Genomic DNA, 19,032 nt, shown 5'->3' on the forward strand with positions numbered 1-19,032 from the left:
ACCATCTAATTTATCTGTTGGAGAGAGAAACTATTGCTTTGTGGGAAACCATAAGGAACAGTTAGAGGGAGCATCCACGTAAATGGAATTCCTGCTCACTGACTTGCTGTTAGTATTGCTGTAGTGTCTGTAAGTTGTACCTCCTCCTCCCGTCTCTCTGACATACTGCAGGTATCCCTGTCACAAAGCAGCCCACACCACGTGCACCCATCCTCGTGCGTTCTCAGAGGGAGGCTTTCACTGAGGCAGGAGCTCAGCTGGCTGCTTGGAGCTGAAAGCAGCGCAGTGATTTTCAAGATGTGATCACTGACAGCTCCGCATCTGCAAAGTTCTGTGGCTTGTGTTTCTAATTGGTTGGAAAGAGAGGTGCTGGGGTACCGCCAGCTGCTGTTGCTCTGCCTCTCATCAGGGGCTGCACAGCACATAAAGCAGCCTGTCATGTGCAGATTTCTGCTGCAGGCTGCAGATTATTCTTCTTCTGAAGCTCGAGGGTTAATTTAGCAAACCCACAGTTAAAGTCAGTTTGAAAGCAACATTGCCTTGTGTTGTATTAAAAACCAACTTGCTGAATGGCGTTAAATTGTCTTTTACATACTGAAATGTAATATTCTGCTGTCTTTCACAGCTTGCAGGGAGTAATGTGGAAATATTACGTTTGTCCTTTGGTTGAATGGTGCTGGCTAACAAACATGAATACTGATTGGTTGTTCAGACATCTCAGCTATAGATGAGAGCAAGTTGCTAATGAACACTGAGTCTTTTGGTCCCCAGCAGCCAAACCCCTCAGACACCATCACGTTCCCCCTCCTGGCACTCTGAGATGGGCAATGTTCATTGCATGCCTGCTGCCCATGTGCAATATTTCCGGCAGGGAGCTGAAGGACTGTACCTTCAAATAGAATTCTCAAATAAAACTTTTGCACTCTACATTGCTGGCTACCTTTTGGGGATTCATTTCTAATTTGAGGGCAGTTTATTCATTTATGATGTGATTCATGGTGCAGATGGAGAAATGGACAAAGGCAAAAAGGGAAGAAGAGACTCTGAGCACCGGTGATAAACACATCATCCCAGCCCTTCCAGCAGCCATTGGTGTGCCTGCTGCCACAGCCTGCCCACATTCCCCAGTCAACTTCTGCCTCCTGGCAACAGTCAGTAATTCAATAATATGCTGTAAGACATGTTTTCACTCATGTGTAGTTGCCTCTGTGTCCTGCAGGGAAGAAGTAATAAGAGAACCGCACACACACGGGAAAACTGGAGAATGGAAAACGGTGTGAATGAACAATAAAAAGTCATCTGTGTGGAGGGAGAGAAAGAAAGGCACCTTGGGCCTGGAAATTCAGCTCTTATGGATTTAAGTCTTTGTTTTCAGCAACCAAAATGTAACTGACTTCTCTCAGCTCTGCGAAGGAGATGGGAAGGCCTGGCAGACAGGGCTGTGGCCATCCTTCGAAAACACAAACTGAGATTTCATGACCAGCTTTCTGTTCAGCTTCTCTCTCTGAGTGCTCCTCTCCCCTGCTGTGGCTGCCTTGTTGGGTGCTGCAGCATTACCTGCTGCAAAGCAGGTGTTGAAGCCGTGGCCACAGCCACCTCCCAGAACCATGGGGCCATGCAGGGCCACTCCCAGCCTGGCTTAATGCTCAGGGGTGGCATTGCCCTGAACCGCAGCCCACATGGCATGGAGGGCATTGGACAATAGGGAATCAATCAGACACGCTGATGGCAGGAGTAGAGGGGCTTGGGAAATGCACTCTGATCATTTGTGAGCAGTTTTTGTAACCGTCACATAATTGCACGTAATCAGGCATCATTGTGTGCTAATGAGCAGCTGTGCCACGTTAAACCCTGGCAGAGCTCCTGCTCTGTGCACTATGGGTGGCTTCGCTGCCTTGCTGGGCACTCCCCAGGGCTTTGGTGCCAGGTTGCTCCTTGCCTGCTTCTGCCACATGGCACATGCTCCAGCAAGGCAACTGCAGGCTGTCCTCCTATTGTGCCCGTGTTCATTCCTGGTGCCTCCTGCACTGCTTTGCTGGTGCAGATGCAGTCAGTGAGGCACGCTGGACCGGGTGGGTGTTCCTTATGCCACGAGCAAGCTACATTCATACAAGAACCTATGAAGCATGAGAGAGTTTGGGCAAGTATAATAGCTTTAATTAAAACAGAAAACCATATCCTTCATTCTAGTAATTATTTTAAAGAGCAGACCAAGTGCAGGGGCATGAACAGACTTAATGAGGGCTGTAATTATGGAGCTGGAAGAACAACCGCTCCTCGGCGAAGCTGCAGAGCGCGGCTCTTTGGGCAGCATTTGGGGGCTGTTTGCTGCCCTCCCATCCCCATGCCTGGGGACACACGAGCCCCACACAGCACCTCACCCAGCCCTGCACAGCTCAATGAAAACTCACCGAGCACCTCCACCTCTGGGATTTATTTAACTACATGTACACAGCACCGCGTCTGGGTGGAATGTGGGGAACAAATACCCCGTATTTAACAAAAACTTAAGAGCTTCAGCTGCTGTTTCATTTGAATACAGACAACATCCCCCAAAAAGCCAACAATGGAAACAACTAAGCTTCAGAATTATAATGCTAATGACGTAGGATTTACAAAAATATAAATAACCCATTCACAACCGAAATAACACCTCCCATAAAAATTAACAAGTATTCCTAGAGGTAAACCATGGCTATAGAACATTATTTTCAGAAAAGCACCAGAATCTGCAATGTTAAGTCATCTAAACAAACCGTGGTGCATCTCTCCTTAGCACTTGCAGACTTCTGAAAGTGTGCCCATGCTGATCAAACAGCTTTCTGCAGCGCTGCCTGCTCATGGGACAGCGCAGTGAAGGTACAATTCTCATACGCACCCTGCTCAGGAATAGCACCCAAGGATGCACTAATTACTTGTTCACTTTAATAGGATTTATGTACATGCCTATTTTTTAAGTGTGCTTAGGAGCTTTCTGAACAGCACTGGACTGAAACCCATCGTGTAAATTCTTCCTTTAGATCAGACTTCCAGACAAGCCTGGTGTCAGAACAATTGCTCGTTGCAGAAATCCACTGCCCAAGAGTGTTTCCATTGTTCAGTTCCAACTAAAGTTTGCACAGATGCTGAATTATTTTATTTCTTTCAACTTTCATTGAGCCGTGCCAGCTTGGCACCAGCAGCTTCCTGAAGTTGAAAAGCAAGATCCAGCGCTATGGGAACTTGTTTCCCTTACATTCCAATTGTGCTGAAAATACTATTAAGGAGAAAAATCAGAAGTCAAGTATCAAGCCTATGGGTTCCCAGCTAATGAAATCCACGCTCGCCCACCTGCCCAGCAATGGCTGACATCTGCCCGCGTCCAAGCTGCAGACTCATGGCCCCATCTTTGGGCTCCTGTGGTCCCCCTCTTCTGAGGGCTTCAGCTGGGCAGTGAGGAGCAGCCCTGCAGGCTCTGACAACGTGCCTGCATGACTGTGGCTGATGTGAGCCCGCTGCCAGCGCAGGCTGATGGCGGCCATGGGCAGCCCTATGGCAGAGCACTGCGGCAGACATGGAGCACCGCCCGCGGCGGCTCACAGTGACAGCAGCTCTGAGTGGGCCCCAGCTGGCCCGGGGCAGCGAGCACAGTGAACAGCTATAAAGTTAGAACAGCTAAAATGCGGCGACCGGCCCTGCGTGCCGCCTCCTCAGCACCGCGGCAGAGGTAGGTTCTGAACGTGAGCAATACTGCTCAGGCATCACACAGCTAAATATCAAAGTTCCCCTTAAAAACTATCATGAGAATGGGGCTGATTTCTTTGAAGAAGGAAAAAACGAACAAATCTTTTTCTGTCCAGAGCCCAGCTATGTCAGCAGAAATGCCCAAGGAGGGCATGAGGGACAGAAGCCACTGTCCCTGTGAGGCTCTGCAGCATGCACTGCTGTGCTCTCATTAACTGCTCTGTTCCTAATTCACAGCAGTGCTGCAGTGCAGCAGCCACAGCCTGGTCCCCACCAGCGGGCAGAGAAAGGAGCTCCTGAGGCACAGTGTGAGGCACCAGCCTGGCTTCACCTCCAGAGCCACAGCTGATATCTCAGCCGCGTGATCGCTCCTGCTCAAACAGGTGACCTCATCGTTGTGAAGTGCGTCCACAGAGACTAAATATTTGATTCTGTTAAGCAATTAATCCAATACTCCATCCTTGCTGTAGATGAACCTCGGATGAAGAAAAAAAGTTTAGCCCCAGGTCCCTGCACTGTGTTTGCACCAGAAACACTTTCCCTGATGGCTCTGTAACAGAACAAGCACATCCCCAGAGCCTGGTTAGCCTCAGCCAAAAAGGGTGCCAGGTCTGACTGACATCTCTGGCTCTCACAAAGAAAGAACAATGAAACAACCACAGCTCTGGAAGATATAAACAGCGGGAGACAAAATGGTACATCCAGTAGAGCTGCCCATGCCTCCTGTTATCTGACCACATCCTGAGCACGTTCAAATCTTAACAGCCTTTAACAAGAGAAAAGGAGGAAAAAAACAAACCAGAACATCTATTAATACTGCTGTTGGGCAGAACTGAGGGAGGGCTGTGTTCCCAGAAAGTCGTGCACTTTTTCCAAGCACCGTGGTCAGATAAGAAGCAGAGCCTGGGGATGCCCCGGCAGTGGAACAGTGCCACTTGCTGGCAGCCACCGCACCGCTGGAGCGGCCAGGGACAGCACAGCCAGCCAGAGTGGGGGGACGCAGCGCTCAGAGCCAGCTGCAGCCTTCAACAGGGACATGGCACGCAGCAAGCTTGTCCCACAGGCCCAGGGACACAGGCAGTCAGACCAACAGCCATCTGGCTGTGAGCAGCAGCTGCAAGGAGACAGCAGCACCAGGAAGGACAGAAATGGCCCGAGATGCCCACCAGAACCCATGGGTACAAGCAGCAAGATCAGGGCAAGGGGAGAAAGTCAGGCAAGGAAACGGACTCAGCAGGCACAAAATGGTGTAGAAAGAGGGGAGAAACAAGACAGGCTCATTTTCCCCGGTATATCACTGGAGAAACCTTGACCTAAAGGCACTTCCCACTGATCTCCAGCAGGATTGGGTGCTGTCCTGGCTCAGTGAGCACCAGCATAAGGCCTCCCATCAGCGCCTCAAGGTCACCTTGCTGCCCAAATCCCTGGGTTTAACAACTCACAGCACGGTTTGGTCAAAGCACTGAGATGCTCAAGATCCGAGCTCACAAGGTGCAGGCACCAAGACACACGCATGCACACTTGGGCAGAGCAGACAGCTCAGCACCACATCATCCTGGTGCAATTGGCAGTGCACTCTGGGCTGACACCTCCTGCCCACCACGCGGCAACCAGCTCCCAGCCTGGCGACATAGCATCTACTGGAGCTGGGCACAGCACAAAGATCTCAGCTCAGAGAAGCTGAGCGACGGCTCAGACAGCACAGCCAGGGAGGTGAGGTCCCACCAGCACTGCTCAGCTGCCGCACCGTGACCTCAGCAGTGCAGGCATCCCTGCTGGGACAGGCATCCCCGCCACGGCGGGGCCGGGCGCGTGCCGGGCATCTCCCCCAGCTGACGGGGCCCTGCATTCCGCCCTCCCCCGCAGGGCCGCTCCCCACCTGCTGTGCTGGGATTTGCCCTCCACAAAAATCCTGGAGCGACGGACTTGTGTGGGCACTGCTGCCTGAGGCAGGGCACGGCGTCCTGCTGAAAGTCACTCCGCTGTGGGACACAAACCCCACTTGTCGGAAGGCTCCCTGGAAGCCCCTGACGCGGGCAGTACAGAGCACGGGGGCAGCCACCAGCCCTGCAAGCTGCCCCATAGCACTGCGCCTAAACTCAAAGGGAGTCTCACACAGGCAAATGGCTGCAAGCCCTGACAAATCCATCAGGAGCAAATTAAATGTGGAAGGGTGTTCCCTCCCTAACAGCTACTTCCAGAAATGAGAAAATTAACTCAGAAAAAAAAAAAAAAACACCAAAAAACCCCCACCAACTTAAAACAAGCCTGCTCTGCTGTGATTTGCACAGGCACTCCAGCACTCCCCACACTGCAGTCCCGGTCACGAGCTTCGGCCTCCAGCCGGCCCAACGTGCCTGGCAGCAGCCGAGCACCAGCTGTACCTTGCGGTGCTGCAAAAGGCAGTGCAGGGTCCCGGCCTCTGGCACTCCACTGCACCGCACAGCAATGCTGGAGCCACACCGAGTGGGCAGCAGGTGGATGCACTGCACAGCACAGGTGGTCACCAGCAGACTGGGGAGCAAACACACTGCCCTGGGCAGGGAGCAGGACAGCACTGCATCCAACACAAACCCACATCAAAGTATTCCGGTACTTTAAGAAAACTGTACTCCTTTAAGAAAACCGTACCTCTTCAAGTAAAGGAAATGAATTTAAACACTCCAAATGCTGCAGTGCCACTGAGAATGACTGCGTGACTCCCAGCCACACAGTGATGGTCATGCAGGTCCTCCTCCAGGATCTGCATCTCCAGTGCACAGAGAGCAAAATACAGAGAACAGAGATTCAACTCAAAGTAGGAACAGGAATCCAGAAAAACAAAGTAGGGGCCAAAGGAAAAAGTTCTGAAAAACTGGAATGGGAGAGAAGTGATTGTTGGCCCTGTCAGTGAGCAGTACACAACTGAGGAGAAGCCAGCAAACATCAGCACTGTTGGTGTGGAAGACACCCCGAGGCCTCCAGAGACTCCTATGGCTTGTTGCTCAGGCAGAGGAAGGAGCTGGGAAGGCAATCTGCCATGACCAAGGACCTCACAGAACTGATCCCAAAGCCAACAGCTTGCAAAGAACTGGGCTTACTACCCACCAACAGGCACAGCAACTGTGACATTGCTATGCTGCTGGACATAGGAGTAAGTACAGCTGAAGAAAAAAGAATTGCAGGAGCCGAGCACAACCTTCCCAGGAGTGAGAGCTGTGAGAATGCAGTGCTGTCACCTCCCCAGCTCCTCTGCTCTTCACCTAGGAAGGATGCTCCTCCTTGCATGCTTCTATTCCACAATGCAAAGACCATCTCCATATACTTCCCACATGCACATTAGAGAGATGACGTGACCACAGGGCTACCAGATCCTCTCCCGTACCAGTACACGCAGTGCTTGCAGTTTCCTCTGTCCCTTCCCTGACTTCTCCTAGCACTGGCGGCCCTGGATCTGGCTGAGAGCAAAGTGGTCGCACAGCAGAAGCAGGGCGTCGAAGCGCTGCAGCCGCTGCAGAGCCTGGGCCAGCCGAGGGATGGTGACGGTGTCTCCCGAGTAGGTGAGGTGAGCGACGAGCTGCTCAAATCCAGAAATCCGGCCCAGCAACTGAGGCATGACTCCCAGCTCCAGAGCCACGTGGCTGAAGTTCTTCACGCCGTTCAAGGAAGGGTCTAACAAGAAAGCGAGTGACTGTACCAAGGAATGGGGCAGATCTGCAACAGGGAGACCTGGGGATGGCAATACAGCGAAGTGGGGTTAGAAAGCGTGTCCAGCTTGGGTGAAAAATCAACAGTAGCCAGATTCAAGCCCCATCCCTGATGAACAGGTAGAACATCTACCTGCCATAGCAGGTTTCTCCTCCAACATTGCTTTCAGAGCACAACAGCACAGAGCTGGGTCAGTCCTGGAGAGGCTGGTAACAGTGACAACCCACCCTCAAGCCACTTCAGGCAGTACTACAGAAAATCTGCCCTCGAAACTAAAGGTTATGAAAGGTAGCCAAACTTCTGTGGTGAGTGGCACCTCCATGCAGCCAGGATGGGCTTTTGGAGGAGCTCCTTTGCGAAATCTGTCTGCTACCTCAATATATAGTGAACAAAGATGAGTCTGGAAGCCACTTACCCTTCATTGTACTGCTGATCTGAGTCACAAGGCTCTGGGCATCATTCACCTGGCAAGATAAAGATTCCAAGGTTAGGGACAGTGAGAGCAGCAGCGATGCCCATCACTGCTCCAAGGCCCATCATGGAGGTTTGAAGGATCGGCACTTGTCCTTCCAGCACTGCTGCCCTGTGAGCTAACAGCCTCTGAGGGATGTTCCTGGGCTCCCCAGCAGCAAACTGCTTCCACAAGCACAGCTAGGCTAGTAAATAGCCAATAAATGCTTTTATATTATTTTAAAGCAGACATTTTCTGAACTTCAGTTATGTTAATGATGGGGTTCGTCACAAGCTAACCTGTGCGAGTTACCAAGCTAACCAGCTGCTCCAGAGCTCCTGCCTGGCCCACAGACAGCGTCCTCACCCGCTCCAAGCAAGCCATGAAACAGCTGGCAAATTGGCTGTGGTGGTTACCACAGTTACCCCGGATGCAGTGAGCCCAGCTCCCAGGAACCTGCGCTCCCTGAGCACCAACCTCCATTCCGAGGCACAGGCTGTGTGAGGGCAGCTCACGGTGCTGACTTACCTGCCGCTCCCTGCTCTCGGCAGCAGGGCTCTGCATGGCAGGGCTCTGCATGGCAGTGGACACGTCCCTCGTTGGGCCCATGCTGAGCCCGCTGCCGGCCTCCAGTGCCGCGCTGCCACTCTCCTTGGGGGCTGCCCGGCTCCCCGCCTGCTCCGACCGCTCACTGCCCACAAACTCCATCTGGGAGGAGAATTTCTGCAGGTCGAGTTCGGTGCACTCCACTGGGGTGTGCGGCCACTTGTGATGCATCTCAGAGGCGCAGGAGGAGAGCGGGGCCAGGGCTTCTGCTGGGCCCGACCTGAGGTCGGAGGTGGCCATGGCGGTGGCCCGGCGCTCAGCACAGCCCCGCATCAGCGGCTGGCTCTCCAGGCCGCTCCTGGCCAGCTGGCCCTTGGGCACAGGGCTGCCCGCCACAGCTGGTGGCAGCTCCAGCTCAGGCTGGGCAGGTGGCAGCTGGAGACCGATGGCTTCTCCCTCTGAAATGAACTGAACCGCTTCTACTGGGCCTGGAATTGGAAAAGACTGCAGCTCAGTACAACCCAGCCCTGCCCGTCCCACCTCCCAACCGCACCCTCAGTCCTTTGCCCGGCACAGAGAGGCTCAAAAGCCCCTCTGCAAAGCTCCGTCCTGTCTGTGCCACCCCCTATGACAGCAAGGACACAGCTGGGCAGAGGCTGGGAGCAGCTGCAGCCCAATTTGAGTGCGCCTGGTACAAAACTTGTATGTGGTTTTTAAGAGAAGCACCAAACTATCCAGCTCTTTGCTCCTTCACAAAGTCTCAGCACTTCTTAAGACAGTGAGACTGGGAGCCCAGCGCGTCCACCCTTCCCTCAGAGCACACAGAGCCATGGTACCTTCTGTCTGCCTGTAGCAGGGGCTGAGGTTCTTCATGCCCAGGCAGCAGGGTCCGGACATCTGCTCCTCACACAGAAACCTGCCGGGCGCTGCTGAGGTGGGGAACATCGCGCGCTGGCCTGAGAAGTTCTGCGTCCGCAGGAAGACTTGGACATAGAGAAGAAACAGTGAGCAAGGGCTTGGCTTGTGGCCCCAGCATGCCCTCAGCTGCAGGGAATGTCAGCCTGAGAGGACCTCCAACACCCGGCCGCTCCGACACCCCCGTGTGGGGCCATGCAGCACTCCCTCCCACCTCAGCGCCTCCCAGCCCTCATCCTGCAAGAACCAGTCAGCATCCACCTGCCCTTGAGACACCACAGCAAGAGAGAATGCCAACTTTGACAGTGAAATTACATTCTACTGCTGCTTATGGTACAGGGGCCAGGGAGGCTCCTCAGTATCCTTGTGCAGACACAAGAAAGCAAAAGAGAAACCTCCTAAGAAGCAGGATGAGGTATTTATTCTCTGTGAACAGAGGAATGTTTGGTTGACTTTCAAGGCTCGAGGCAATGCCCTACCCAGCAAGGAAGGGGCCTGGAACGTGTGCAAACAGCAAAGGCAGAAGGGAGACATGCGTGGCATGCACAGACTCACCTCGCTGGCACTGGCTCTTCCAGAACCGCTTGCAGTAAATGATGGAGAGGGCCAGAAGCACCAGCACGATGATGACCAGGGCACTGCTGGTCAGAGCAAGCAGGGCTGTGTCCTGTGGCGGCACGGTGGGGACTGCCACTTTCACCAGGTTTGTTCTGGACCGACCTGCACACAGCAGTCTGAGCTTTACAGCCTGACCAGAGGGTGCAATGCTTCAGACCACCCTCCCTGCCCCATCCCCCTTCACATGTAGTGAACACACTTCTTCCAGCACGTCCATGTGGGACACGGGCTCAGTGTTGCAGAGAGCAAACAGCATCTCTACAATGGTGCAGGAGCACACCTGAGCAGCTCTGACATGCTCATGCCAGCTTTGTATGGCTTCCTGCCCTGTCCTCCCACCTCCCGCACTCGCAGGGCCGTGCCACCTACACTGGGGCTCGGAGGAGGGTGTCTGCTTGGTACAGGGGATGCACTCCCAGTCCAGCTGCCCACTGAGCCGTGCCTTGCGGTAAAACCTGTGAGAGAGCAGAGCGGGTCGTCAGCAGGGTCAGAGCCGTCCCTGCTGCAGGCAGCAGCCGAGAGCTCCTTCATGCTGCAGCATGCCAGGATGGCTCCAGGCACCACGACTCCCTCAGACGCCAGCTAAGCAGCGCTCAGAGCTACTCTTCACTTCTGTAGCTGTTTTGCCAAGGAGTGACATCATCCAGAGACGGCCTCCCTCCCCCTCCCTGGGTCTCGCTAACAGAGGCGGTGGTGATTAATGGCTCCACGAAACCACAAAAAAAACTTCAGCCAGCAACTCCATCTGGGAAGAAACTCAAAATCCTGAGCTCTGACATTCCTCTGTTACAAACCACACTGTTCACGAGCAAACCATCTGCAGCTCTTTGGTCCTTCATGGGCAGTCTGTACAGAGCAGTCCTGGCTTCACAAACTCCTTAAAAAAATCAGCTGAGGCCAACAGCCACAGAAACCACAATGTCCTCGTATGCTGTGCTCAGGGTGTGGTTCCCACCCTCTTCTTTGGAGGCCGCTAATTGCAGTGGTCTGCAGCCACTCGTCCCCTGGGGCCCGGCCACCCTGCTGCCCACAGCTCAGACTGAAGCCTTCCAGTGGTTTGCTCTGCTGGGAGCTCCCAGCTCCCTTCTGGTAGCTCCGATTGCTGTGTCCTCAAAGAGACGCCACTCAGGACCACCAGGGCTCATCGCAGAGGGCACCACAAGAGAAATGCCCTCCACCAAAGACTCCCCGCCAACCCCTGCCTGCATGCTCCCCTTGGTGCCACCAGCACTGAACCCAGCCCGGCCCCGCTCACCCTTGCAGGCACTCCCCGCACATCGCGTTGGCTGTTGCCGTGCAGTTGGACTTCTGGATGCGGTTGATGAGGGCGCAGGACAGGCAGGGCTTGCAGCCATGATGGCCCCAGCTGTCCTTAAACTTCCTGGGAGGGCAAGCAACGCACTGCGCATCCCCCCCCACGCCATCGCCACAGTCCTGCAAGACACGAGGTTTGGTTTATGGCAGTGAGGAGATGCTTCAGGACCCAAAGTGATACTGAGAGCACAGCACCTCTTCTCTAGAGAAAGCCGAGAGCAGGCAGCTTCACACCTGGTCTTGTGGGGAGGCCATGCTTTGATGGCAGCGGCTCACGGGCAGCCTTGGTCCCTGCAGCATATGCCAGAGGGCAGGAACACCCTGCAGAGCTGACCCAGAGGGACTGTTGGAGTCAGGACACAGCCTGGTGCCACAGCTGGGCCCATGCAGCAGTGCCTCACCGTGCCCACCAGCCTGCAGCCTGGCTTGTGCAGAGAGCTCAGGAAAGAGAGAGCAGCTTTCTGGGAAGGGCTACAGAAAGGCAGCCGTACATGGGGCCACTGACTGGAAGGAAACAGATTTTCTTTGGCAAAAAGGAACGAGGACAAATACAACAGCAGCATGGAATCCACCCCAGTTTTTGCTTCCACCTTCTTGCCCTTCCATCCAAGGTGAGTGAAACCCTTCACCTTGCCTTCCTATTGAGTGTCAGCTCCTCCCAACAGACAGAATCCAAGATCGTCCCCTTAACAAGAATTAGCAAAGAATCCACCCTGCACTGCGAAAACTTTGGTGCTGGGTGATTCCTGGTTCTTCAAAGGCCATTTACCTTGGAGAGCTCCTGCCCAGGCATGCAGCTCCTGCACGGCACACACTTCCCGTGCTCGTCCAGGTACTCGGTCTCCTGGCAGCCCATCGTGTCTGGGAGGTGTTGGTACCTGAAGAGAGGAAGGGAAAGCAGAGTTCACACAAGTCCCAATACTCTGGTAGAGTAGTGTGCCCTTTTCTGGGCAAAAGCTTCTACACCGGCCAGCAGACAGCCTGCACTTCTTATGCACCAAGAATGTCACTTTGGCAGCAGTGAGGCTGCCTGATCTCACCCACGCAGCAGTCTGCACTGAGAGCTCAGGAAGCAGAGAAGAGGCTTTCTGGGAAAGGCTGTAGAGGAGCTGTGCTTTTGCTGCCACATTGCGTTACTCACAGCGGAAGAAAAAATGTCATCTCCAATATGAAGCCGGACACAGTGACCACTGAAGCCAGTCTGGCAGTCAGTCAGAGTATTCTGCTACACCAGCTGGATCCTGGGACATCCCAGACCGTTAGACAGAGAGAAGCCCCAGCTCAGGGAGGTGGCAGCTGAGCTCTGACAAGAGCCGTGGAGCGGCATCCCAGACAGGGGATGCCTGAGTGCTGCTTGTCTCCTGCACTGCAGAAGTTTCACTGTGGAATGGACTCACTCACAGCAGCATTGGAGGGCTGGCAGAACTGCACCCATCTCCTGGCAAAATACAGCCAGAGCCTTTCTGTGGGGATTCATGGCTCAGCTGAAAACAACAGCAGAGCTGCCCCAGCCTCAGCAGAGCCAGGATTTCTGTCTTCAGTGAGTACGGCCTGTGGGAGCACTTGGGATTGGAGTGTCACTGAGAACAAGCAACAAAACCTGAAGCTATGAAACAGACCAACTCGCTCACAGCTTCAGGGCTGCCTGTGCTCTTCTGCATATTCTAGGTGTGTTCTCAACATAATGAAACAGAATAAAATCCGTCCCTCCGCACTCTTCATTCAGCTCCTCTCCAAAGCAGCCAGGAGAGGAGCAGGAAGCACTGGGAATGCTCTTTTTAAGAGCACCCGGGAAGCCTGGCACTGCCTCACAGCCCCAGGGCAGCGCTCGGCCGAGGTGGTCCCCGCAAAGCTCCCGGGAAGGGGACGGCTCGGCCACGGGCCCCCCATGCAGCCCCCACCCCCCGCACTGCTGGCAGCACGGACACCGGATCTGCAGCACGCGGCTCCGGGCGCTCCGCTCCTGGTCCGACCCCCTCTGCTGCCCCTGCACGCACAGCTGGCCGCGCTCCGGGTCGGAACGATCGGGATTCATTAGGGATGAAGTCTCCCCCGGACAAGCTTAGAAGGTGAGTCACCGCTCGCTGCTGCTCACGCGCACGGCAGCGTCTCGTTTGCTGCAAGGAGAGGCAGCGAGAGCCGGCGAGGATTGGATGTGAAGACATGGGGCGATGAGGAGCTAAGGGAGCTAAATTTATCTGGCAAGCATCTCGGGAGGGGCACGATCACAGCCTATTAATAGCATAAAGGTTACTGACGTTATAGAATAAATAAAGGAAATTCGTCATCATCTCAGAAGGTGGCGAAGAGGAACCTCTGTGCCAATGTCAGGGACGAGCACTCAGGTTCCGAGTTAGGACCCGCCATGTGCTGCATGGAGGACGAGGAGCAGGCGCCCAGCTCGGGGCTCAGTGCTGCGTGTGTCCTGCAGGGGCTCCGGCACCCACGCAGAGGGAGGCGGGACTCCGGGCTGCCTGCCGCCAGCCGTCTGAGGCACGGTGGAAGTACAAGGAAGGGATATGCATGGAAAAGGGATCTTTCTTGGAGGAACTCTCTGGCAACTACAGCCTGTGCTGGCACAGACTCTTCCTTTCATATATTTACATATGCTTCTCCACTTGCGAAGGGTTTGCAGACACAGATGCACCCCTTGCAGCCTATCTCCTGCAGAGAGACTCAGCTTAGAACAATTTCCCCGACAGAGAAAGTTACAGAGGCAGAAGGAATCCCACAGCAGTGTGGGCACACGTGCCTTGGGACAGCATGGTGCACTGTGCCCACAGCCACCCCACAGCTGCCAGCACAGAGCGCGCTGCTGCTGCTCGGTCAGTGTACTGGTGAGTGGGACGGAATCTTTTGTCAGTACCTGGCATCAAATTCAGAGCTGTGGGATCTATTCTATTTTAACAATACCAGAATCAAGACATTTGATTTGGAAATGAAGCATACTTCCAAAACCTCATAATGCTGCCCTCGTAATTTCTGATAGTCTAATTAATAACTATGACAATTTACTCATCAGCAGTGAGTAAATAAAAACAAATGACAAAGCCCTCCTGCTTCCCTGAAAGCCACACGGACCCTCCAGGTGACTGCCAGAGGAACATCAGCAGGAATGGGAAGCAGAACATACTGCCTATGTCTTAAGGTGTGCAAAACCTTCCAACTTTGCCACCTGCTGCTGCTCAGACTGCAAAACTATGAATGGCAGGGAATGAGTTTCACTATGTGAGATCCAGAGTGCTGCAGCACAGTGACAGCACGCTGCTGCCCAATTACCTCTGCAACAGTTTTGATCTGCCTTTCCTTGTGAAAATATAGTTTTGAAGACAACTAAACTGTTTGGGAACTATATTTAGACATTTATTTTGTGTCCAACAAGTGGATTCTGGTAGAGAACAAAAAGGAGGAGGAAATGAATGAATTGGTACAAAAACGTCCTCAAAGCAACCATTGGCAGCCCAGGGCCGGGCTCTGAACAGACTGAGGGAGCAGCAGCGCTGGGCTGCCATCAACACAGCCTCAGATGGGACGCAGGAACAGAGTAGTAGAACCGGGGAGAACAAAAACCCTAAATAACAACTGCAGATGAAAAGGAAGGGAAAAGAGAAATGTTACCCGGAAAATAGGACTGCACGCAGTGCACGTGGCCGTGCCCAGCCCCTGCCTCCTCCCCTGCTGTCCGTACTGGGATCCCTTTGGATGTGTCCCTGAGTCCCCAGCAGCGGCTCTGCCCCGTGGGGCACCGGGGCTGCGGGACCATTTGGGGAATGAAACTGAAGGACGGGTTCAGTCAGAATCACTCACGATCATTAATACCAGGAAGGAACAACTATCGTGCAATTAGAATTACATTTACGAACAGGACGGTTTGCCATCAGCGCTCACTCAGTACAGCTTCACTGCGCCCTTACGGATGCTCAGCGCCCATTCACGGCACCGGCACGGGGTGACGCGGCACCTGCGCTGCTCTGTGCCCCACTGCAGCGAGCCTCGAGCGGGGGTGAGGCGAGAAGGAGAGAACGGCGCTCCTGCGCACACTCCCGGGGCCGGGACGGCGAAGTTCGGGCTCAAACTATCCAGCGGGGCCTGAACGGGAAACGCTGCTTGCAGCGACGTGTCACACCGTCATACCATCACACCGTCACACCGTCATACCATCACACCGTCATACCATCACACCGTCACACCGTCATACCATCACACCGTCACTCACACCCACTCGCGGCGCTGCTCCCCTCCTCCCCCGCTGCGGTCAGGCCGAGTCCCGGCGCGCCCCCGGCCCACGCGCACCGCCGCCGCCCGACCCCGATCCGGCCGCGGCACACAAAGCTCGGTCCCCGCCGGCGCCCCCCGCCGCAGGAAGGCGGCAGCGCGCCGGGATATGCCCGGGCACGTCTCGGCGAAGGGCTCCCGGCCCGCGGCGGCACTGCCGGCCCGCAGCGGCGGCCGCACCCTCGGCTCCGACCTCCGTCCTCCCGCACGGTCACCCCGCGCTCGGAACTTAACGGAGCCGGCTGCGGCCCACGCGCGGGGCCACCGCTCTCACTTCGCTCTCGCTCCCTCCCACGCGGCGGCGCGATCCGCCCGCAGCTCCCGCCGTTCGGTCTCGTGTCCGCAGCGGCGCCCGCGCGGCGCCGACACCGGCGGCAACGGCACCGTGGGACGATGAGAACCGCCGCGGGTGGGAGGGAGAGCGCGTGGACCCCGCGCCTCACCTGTGTCCGGTGCGGGCAGAAGCGGGCAGAGGCGGGCAGGGCGTGCGGTGCGGTGCAGCCTCCGCTGGCGGAGCTGCGGGCAGGACGCGCCGGGCAGGACGCGCCGAACTCCGCGCGCTCCGTGGGCAGAACTCTCCGCGCCGCGTGGAGCAAAGCGAAGAACGCCCCGGGCACCGCAGAGCGCCCGCCCCGCCCCGCCTCGCCGCCTCCCATTGGCGGCCGCTGCGGGAATGCGGCGGTGCTATGTAAATCCGCGGCCGGTGCACGGCACCGCCCGCAGCCCGCACCGCCCCAGCAGGGCAGGCGGCGCCGCGGGCAACGGGGTTGCGGGGCGGCGGGTCCGTTCGTGTCCGCCTTGCGGGCTCCGCTGTGGGCGGGTGCGGGACCCGACAGGACTCGGCCGGCCCTTGCGGCGTTTTGCGGGGCGCTCGGGGCTCTGTGACTGCTCTGCTGGGGCCGCTTTTCGTGGAGCCCCCGCCGGCCGCCGGCGCACCGAGCGTGATTCGCGGTCGGACTGCCTGGAGCGGCCCGGGGCTGCTGTCTGGAAGCACCGCGGCGGTGTGCCGTGTTCTCACTCCATCACGGCGTCTCTCCGTGGAGCCGCAGAACCCCTCAGCCTCGTGCGGGGGCAGTTTATTCAGTTTATTCTCCCGGCAGCGCTGACATTGGCGCTGTGCGTTCTGTACCCTCTGTCTCCGGCGTCCTCGGCTGTGAAGCTCTGATCTGCCGAACTCGCTGCAGAACCACACCGTCGTCCCTAGATTCGGACGGCCGAGGGCAGATGGCATTACTGCTGCTCATGGAGGGGCCCGGGTAGCAGCTCTTGGCGATGGTTCTGCGCAAGAATGTGTGTTTGAACACTATTAGGTTTAAACCTAGTATTTTGGAGGCATTCTTTCTGTTTCTCTCTCTTCTCTGAAGTTCAGGCATTCCCTCTCCAGCAAATGCTTAGGGTAGGTCCCAGAAACTCCCCACTGCCACTGTGCGGTGGAGAAGGCAGATGGTCAGGTTGGGATAACCGAACAGATTTGGTATGAGATCAGCCAAGCTGCCCTGCTGCTGAATCTGACTGCTCGCATCTTGGGCTGCTCAGTGATGCAATCTCTGTGGGGGAAAACAGCTCACCCAGATCGTTCTGCAAGGGCCGGGGGTGACATCACCTTCTGCGTGGGGCACTGCGCCTGATGCAACCAGCAGTGCTGCTCCTTGTTCCACAAGCAGCGCTGTGGCTTTTGGGACTGTCCAGCAAATTAACGTCAGCTCCAGCACTTTGGGAAGCTGATAGAAGTTGTTTAACTGAGAAAAGCCATCAGCAGAAGTTATCTGTGGCATTATTTTCTGCAGACTGACTCAAAATGAAGGATCTACAGACAGTGCATCCAGCACAGAACAGGGGTGGGCAATGGGAACAGAGTACCCCTGGCAGTCAGTGTCCCCATGTATTGTGGTGTTTGTGGTGGTGCTGCTGCTGGGAGGGTGCAGTGCTGGGGGAGGGCTGGGGGCACTTCATGTGGGCGCTGGGGCTGTCCCACGTGTCTCCAAAGATTCAGAGCGGTGGCGGTGCCCCGGGGGCAGCTCAGCCCCACACAGCACTCAGCGCCGGCAAGGCTGTCCCCAGAGCACAGCACTGTCCAGGTGTCTGCTGTTCGGGTTGGCTGGGCTGGGTGTAGGGCACCCCACACGCTGCGGGGGTGGGCAGGCAGAGGCGTTTCGGGCTTTTGCATCATCTAACAGAAACGTCTTGAAGCATTTTGTGTCATGACCGTAATTACCTTCTGATTCGCTCAGGGTCACATCGCCTTCATAAGTTATAAGTGCAAAGCATAAAGAACAGCAGTACGGTATTAGAAGTTACCAGGAGCAGGAATTCTGAAGAGGGGGATCTGTTTTACAAGCTCTTCTGGCACGCTGGAGGATTCACAACGCTAGAGGGCCCCCAGCTCCAGGCCCAAACATAACCGCCCGCCTGCACGCAGACGCAGAGGCTCCCCGCTGAGATGGGCTGGTCGCGCACTTGGCGTGTGGAGCAGTGAACCGATCGCAGCGGTACGGCCAGTGGGACACCTCCCACATTCCCTGCATGTCAGACCCGCACTCTGCCCATCCCTGCCTCAAACATCAGAAAACTCTTTTATCCGGGTCATGAAATGCGATGGGAGCAGTGCAGAATTCCCCTCTTTGCACGCACTCTGATGCACCTGGAGCCCACGTGAGACTGGAGGAGGTGCTGTGAGGGAAATGCCCCGTGCTCGGAGGAACTCACCGTTGTTCAGCTGAAGTCTCCTCCCCATCAGGCTGACGTTTCTCCAGTGTTAGTTCCAGTTCCATGGTCAAGGCCACCTTTTCAGAGCACCTTTGTTGCTTACCTGGTGAGAGAAGCTGCTTTGGGATGAGAACTACTAATTTCTATCAAAAATATCCTGTAATTGCCTAAGCTATAGCTGAGCAGTGGAGTTTTGAGTTAATTTAAATTGAACATAAGGAAGAATTTTTTTTACAATGAAGATGGTGAGGCATTGGCACAGGTTGCCCAGAGAGGCAATGAAAGCCCCGTCCTTGGAGGCGCCCACAGTCCAGCTGTGTGGGGCTCTCAGCACCTGATGTAGCTGTGGGTGTCCCTGTTCATTGCAGGACAGTTGGGCTAGACAGCATTTAACCTTTTCAACTCAAACAATTCTACAATTTGTGAATTACACATCCTTTGATTTGGTGTCCTCCCCACTTACAGAGCTCAGAACAACGAGGCACGGCTCACCCTCCTGCCTGGTCACACCGCGTTTGCTGAGTCTCTCTGCCTCACTCAGTGAGAATGGTTTCTTTTCTCCATGGCCACTAAATGAATTGGGTTTTCCATATGGTCACCTCATGCATGCTGTGACTCTGCTGTGCCTGTCAGGATGCGCTGCTGACACATTTGTGAAGGTGTTCAGAAGGCATCTGGTGTCTCTAGGATGCTGACTTGTGCTGCTGCAGGCTCAGGTCAGGAGGCAGAGTATGCTTTCTCCAGACAGGAGAGGCTTCCGCTGCTCACAGGCATCCTTCTCAGCCGCTGCCCGGCAT

General features: G+C 55.4%; 1 protein-coding gene across 1 annotated transcript; it reads right to left on the bottom strand.

Annotated features, from left to right (window-relative positions):
- Positions 1 to 2,143: 2,143 nt before the first annotated feature.
- On the bottom strand, positions 2,144 to 16,131 carry EDA2R (ectodysplasin A2 receptor). Its single transcript, XM_048959254.1, has 9 exons — positions 15,973 to 16,131; positions 12,024 to 12,132; positions 11,196 to 11,374; positions 10,310 to 10,395; positions 9,878 to 10,042; positions 9,244 to 9,390; positions 8,390 to 8,895; positions 7,826 to 7,874; positions 2,144 to 7,431 (listed from the first exon to the last, which is right to left on the bottom strand). Exons 2-9 carry the CDS (start codon positions 12,108 to 12,110, stop codon positions 7,136 to 7,138), a joined length of 1,515 nt encoding a protein of 504 aa, XP_048815211.1. The 5' UTR covers positions 12,111 to 12,132; positions 15,973 to 16,131; the 3' UTR covers positions 2,144 to 7,135.
- Positions 16,132 to 19,032: the final 2,901 nt, after the last annotated feature.

The sequence above is a fragment of the Lagopus muta genome, chromosome 13 (genome assembly GCF_023343835.1).
Source record: "Lagopus muta isolate bLagMut1 chromosome 13, bLagMut1 primary, whole genome shotgun sequence".
In the NCBI taxonomy this organism is placed as follows: Eukaryota; Metazoa; Chordata; class Aves; order Galliformes; family Phasianidae; genus Lagopus; species Lagopus muta.